Genomic DNA, 5,276 nt, shown 5'->3' with positions numbered 1-5,276 from the left:
CTCTCGTCTCCTCTGGCTTCTCTTCAAATTAGCATTGTTTATTTTTCAAGTCAAATCTCCGACTCCTGGACACATTTCATCATGGTGGTGCAGTGGTTAGCACGAAGGTTCCTGGTTTGAACCCTGGCTGGAGCCTTTCTGTGTGGAGTTATCCATGGCATGGGTTCTCTCCAGGTACAGGAGTGTTTCCTCCCACAGTACAACTGGTCCAGAGTGTATCCTGACAGGTGTATAGGTTCATTGGTGACTCTAAATGAAATCTGTAGTGAATGGTTGTTTGTCTCTATGCCCTGTGATGAACTGGCAACTTGTCCAGGGTGTACCCCACCTCTCGCTCTAAGTCAGCTGGGATAGGCTCCAGCCCCACCGTGACCCTGATGAGGATAAGCGCTTACAGATAATGGATGAATATTAATTTTGGGTACAGTCACTCACAACAGGAAGGTTCCCGGTTTGGGCCTTTCAGTGTGGAGTTTGCATGTTTTCTCTGTGTCTGTGTGGATTCTCTCCAGGTACTCTGACTTCCTTCTACAGTCCAAAGATTCAGGTTTATAGCTTCATCGGTGTGAATGGTTGTCTCTTACTGTCTCAGTGTCAGCTGGGATCAGTTACAGATGATGGATGGATGGATATATTGAAATCTTGAGAAGTTAGGAATGAAAAGAAAGAGGCAGAGTGCTGCAGGAGCTTAGTGTGCTTTATTAGCTACTGATTAAAAGGTAGAGGTCGAGCCTGAGTCCTAAGTAATCGGGAGAAACAAATCACACATTCTACTAGTGGCCAGCCTTCAGTTTAAAGGAGGGAAGACTGAGGCTTGTGTCATACAACTCTTCAGGAGTGGTTTAATCGTGGAGGAGGTAGATGGTAACTGACTCCTTATACGTTTCTTTATCTCTCCATAGACTTGCCATTAAAAGCAGATCAGTGGAACTGTCTGAGCCCATTGTTTTCACGAGGAAATACTCTCTCTGGACACGTCTTTTTTCATATATATTAAATATTTTTGAAATTTACAATAGAATAGGCCAGGACATATGTTAGTGAGTCTTACTTTTCAGTTTCAACAATCTAAAATACTCATTCATAGTATGTATACTCGGAACTATTTATACGTGTCACGTCATGATGCCTACGTCACATCCACGGGCAACAGGGGCAGCAGCGTATGAATGATAACAGACTTTACCGACGACAGTTACAGTTAACACGGTTCAAACACAGTGACAGACCTACAACAAACTCAAAGCTACACATTGCACTAAGCCACGGCTGTGATCGCAGCACAGGCAGACCAATCAGCGTCGCCCTGTGGATGCGTCTCGCCCACTCTGGAGGGATGATGGGCGGGCTTTAAACTGCTTCCACGTAGTTGGCTGGCAGCATGCCGGTCTTGCCGGTGCGCTGCACGGTACCGTACATCCATCCTTCGTCGATGGCCTGCACGTTGACGATGACGTCGCCGTCCTTGAAGGACACCTCGTCGTTGTCGGCGGCGGTGTAGTCATACATGGCACGCACGGTTTTCTGCAGAGAGTCAAGAAACAATGAGTCAGTGTGTGAGAGAGTTCAAGTGATCAGTGTCTGCACAAGTATGGAAGCCTACAGCTGCCACACCAGAAAACAAAAAGTTATTAAGTGATCATTTAGTATTATAACGAGAAAAGTTTGAATGTTGTGATTACATGAAACTCTTGTTTGAATAAGGAAAGGTGTGCTGAGAACTACAAATACAAATGTATCAGAGTCAGGTGAAATGTTTCACATTATAACATGATCATTCATATTGTTAGAATGAACAGTGGACCCGTGGAGCTTTCCGTGTCCCTCCAGCCGACAACAACTACCCTACACAACCCTATAACCCAAATTTGAATAATGTATGGACTTATATGCGAGAAAACAACATGACAGTTCATGCTCACAATGTGATGACTAATATTCTAACGTTGGAAATACTGCAGTCTGGATTCTAACGTTTTTGCTGTGCTGTTTTTACTGGATTTTTACAAACCCATTAGTGGAAGGAAACTGCGCTCTGGGACACAATGTGTGCAACAATAATGATTGCTCTATCTTATTTGGTTGCAATTCTACCTGCATTTAAAAACAAATATACAAATGAGATCGCCGGTGCTCCTGTGGGTCATACAGGAATAAACTCTTGTGAAGTATCAGACACCTTCTCTCTGTGTCTGGCCTCTTTGTTTCCTCCATTCAGACCATAAAATAATGAAATACCAAAGTATGTTCAGATTTTAGACCACAGCATGATTTGGTCAACAGTATGTGTGATGTCACAGGGTCCTGTAGTACACCAGGGGTTTTGCAGGTGCTCTTAAGTGTGTAAAAGTGAGTGTGTGTTACTAACCCCGGTGGTTGAAGGGTGTGAGGGGATGGAGGAGACTGTGGTCTGCTGAGTGGCCACTGATGATGATCTCTGCTGCAGCTCCACAGTCTTAGCATGCTGGTAACCTGCTATCAGACATTAAACCACAGAATTACATGAAGAACAAGCATCTGTGAGCTGTGGTGTTGCCACATGATACAGTACACTGTAGCTGTTGAGTCATTACCAAAGTTGCTGCCGTTGAGTGCTATGTGGTGGTAAGTGTCCTGGGACACCTCAGACTTCTCGTCAGCCATGCCGCTCAAAGCGCTGGTGGAGCGGGAGTGCTCCTTGCTGCGACGCTGAGCTTGCACTATCAAACACGTGTCAGAGGTCAGAGGTCAGATGATCAAATATCACATAATAAATCATCCTAGAAATGGTTGGTACAAGTGAAATACATTTGAAGGTACAGTGTGTAGGATTTAGCGACATCAAGTGGTGGTGTTGCAGATTGCTTCCCCTTCCACTCACCCTCCCACATGAGGAGAAACTACAGAGAGCTGTAGATATAAAAGTCTAATAAAAAAGTAACATCATATGACATAGCTGTCTATAATCCATATGATCTTACCATGATATAGAAATTCTAGAGTTGTAAAATACACTTATAAATGTCCTTTAATTTGGTTACATCTACATTATCGTGCATTATCAAACATATATTATGTGTTCATAGGGCGGCTGTAGGTGAGGTAAGTGATGGTTCCATCCCCGGCTCCTCCAGTGTGTGAGTGTGATTAGCTCCCTTCTGATGCCAACACTGTCACTGTATGAATGTGTGTATGAACATGTGATGCACCTTGAGTGATTGGAAGACTAGAAAGGCTATATAAGTACAGTTCATCTTCATTATGGTCAGAAAAGCATTCTGAGCATTCTACAACTCCAGAAAAAATCTAATACCTCATATCAATAATCCTTTATGAGCATGCTGTCTGATGACCACCTGAGGATGATGACCTAAATCCAAACCCAGCTGAAATGTAAGTTTCTGGTCTCACCTGACATCATGTGCAGACTCCTGGACTGGATGTTGTCCTCAGCAGGGTCGTAGTCAAACACAGATCCGGGGTTTGTGCGCCACACACGCAGATCTGAAGGCACAGAGTCAAGAACAGGATGAGGTGAGATATATCTCACTATATCTCACAGGGAAAAAAAAAACCTGCCCCAGTTTGTGGTGTTTGTGAGCAATGACCGATAGATAAATCTTCAATTATCTTTGAAAAACACAAAGGGTCCTTGAACAAGTCTTGCAGCTGTTTTAAGAGTGTTTCAAGGATCTTTACAGACTCCTCCATCAAACCAAGGTGTAGCAGTCACACAATCATTTATTGTGAAATATTTTCACAGATGTTAGAATGACCTTCAAAGGGAATCTTGTTCTTTCTGAAGAACTAAATGTATTCACTTTGCTTTTGTCAATGTGGAGTATTTCATAAACTTCTTTAAGAATGTCATTTATGAAGCCTTCACTGTGGAGACGTGGACGTTTCTTTACACTTCAAATTCCTTGAAGCTGAATCATGATGTAGAATTTCAACTTCCATGTCCATCTTTATTTGCATCTGTAACAAGAGTGTGTGTGCGTGTCATGACTGTACCAGTGGTGGTCTCCTGGTCGTGCTCGATGGCGCGTCTCCTCTCCATCTCCACCACGCGCCTCTGGATGCCACGGTAGCTGATGTCGCTGAAGTCCTGGGTGTTCCTCTTCACGCGCTCTGTCACCAGGTCAGAGGTGGTGGGAGTGAAGCTGCCCTTGCTCTTCTCAAAGTCCTCGTGATATCTCACCTGGAACATAAGCACAATTTCTACGCGTAAAGACCACCTCTGAACAATTTGGTAGCAGCCTATTTCCAAAACTTCAGACATTATTTCTATCAGTTTAACCAAAGCACTTTATTTGGAGGTAAAACAGAAAGTGAGCAAACTGGTAATAATCATTCTTTGCAGGAGCGATGTTAACGTGTTTCCAGATCTCAGCTATCATAATGTTAACATATTACTAATAGAAACTAATAGAATTGTTGACCTTGAGTACGTTATGTAGAAATATACATGCATCTATGTAAATAATCCTTTTTATTGTGTGTTTCTGAGAGATTTAAGCTTGAAGCACATTCTGGTGATGTTCCATATTTTTCCTTTTGTCAACAGAAATGTCACTAAAATATGAATTGATTCTACTAACAGGCATTGTCTGAGTAAAGCTCCACTGTCGTCCAAAAAAGAGCAAATAAGCTGCCATAAATACTCACTAGAGTACCAAATGTGTATTAAAATAGTCCTTGATAATTGTAATTCCACCTGGTTAAGTAACTTTTTCAAAAAACTAAAATTACTGAGCTCTTACTAAGAGAGATCTACTGACAGCTTAGGGACATCATAAACTACCACATCGTTGGTCTTTTCATGGGAGGAATCAAGAACACCACCCGCCTTATGCTTTAAGTGGAGAAGACGTGGCAAAGGTCAGTATGAATTGAACACAGTATCTTACTCCGGAAATGATGCGCTGGGTCTCCCTGACGCGCCTCATCTCAGGCGTGTCCAGAACGAAGGCGGCCTTGCCCTGGACCTGCTTACGGAAACTGTCAGAGTACAGCACCTGGTGGTCGGGGCAGTGAGGGGAGCAGAGGACAAGCAGTGAGCGTCTCAAGATGTCTCAAACTTGAAGCCATCATACGTTAGCAATCCACAGCACAAAGGGTGTGGCAAAGAGGCTACACGGTAAGACACACACACACACACACAGCTGCTGACAGGACGAGCTGGGGGACATTACTGGGATTTCAGACAGATGAATTAGCAGGGAGATTTTTTTTTTTTTTGGATTAAGAGGCTGAAGTATTAAATCAAACAAGATTACGTCCCAATCTTCAGTTGG

At 43.2% G+C, this 5,276-nt stretch overlaps 1 protein-coding gene across 22 annotated transcripts in view; it reads right to left on the bottom strand.

The window, feature by feature from the left end:
* Positions 1-676: 676 nt before the first annotated feature.
* The window catches only part of neb (nebulin), a 59,351-nt gene continuing 54,751 nt past the window's right edge, over positions 677-5,276 (bottom strand). For 21 of the 22 annotated variants that reach the window (XM_027276135.1, XM_027276138.1, XM_027276133.1 and 18 more), the window contains 6 exons: positions 4,890-4,997; positions 3,994-4,180; positions 3,391-3,483; positions 2,574-2,699; positions 2,369-2,475; positions 677-1,524 (listed from right to left, as the gene is read on the bottom strand). In XM_027276135.1, coding sequence (XP_027131936.1) covers positions 1,351-1,524; positions 2,369-2,475; positions 2,574-2,699; positions 3,391-3,483; positions 3,994-4,180; positions 4,890-4,997 — 795 coding nt within the window. In that variant the 3' untranslated portion in view covers positions 677-1,350. The remainder of the gene's footprint in view (positions 1,525-2,368; positions 2,476-2,573; positions 2,700-3,390; positions 3,484-3,993; positions 4,181-4,889; positions 4,998-5,276) is intronic. The other variant, XM_027276136.1, reaches the window with a different exon arrangement.

The sequence above is a fragment of the Larimichthys crocea genome, unplaced genomic scaffold, assembly GCF_000972845.2.
Source record: "Larimichthys crocea isolate SSNF unplaced genomic scaffold, L_crocea_2.0 scaffold319, whole genome shotgun sequence".
Taxonomy (NCBI): domain Eukaryota; kingdom Metazoa; phylum Chordata; class Actinopteri; family Sciaenidae; genus Larimichthys; species Larimichthys crocea.
Note: the sequence above shows the minus strand (reverse complement) of the source record. Positions and strands in the feature narration are given on the sequence as shown.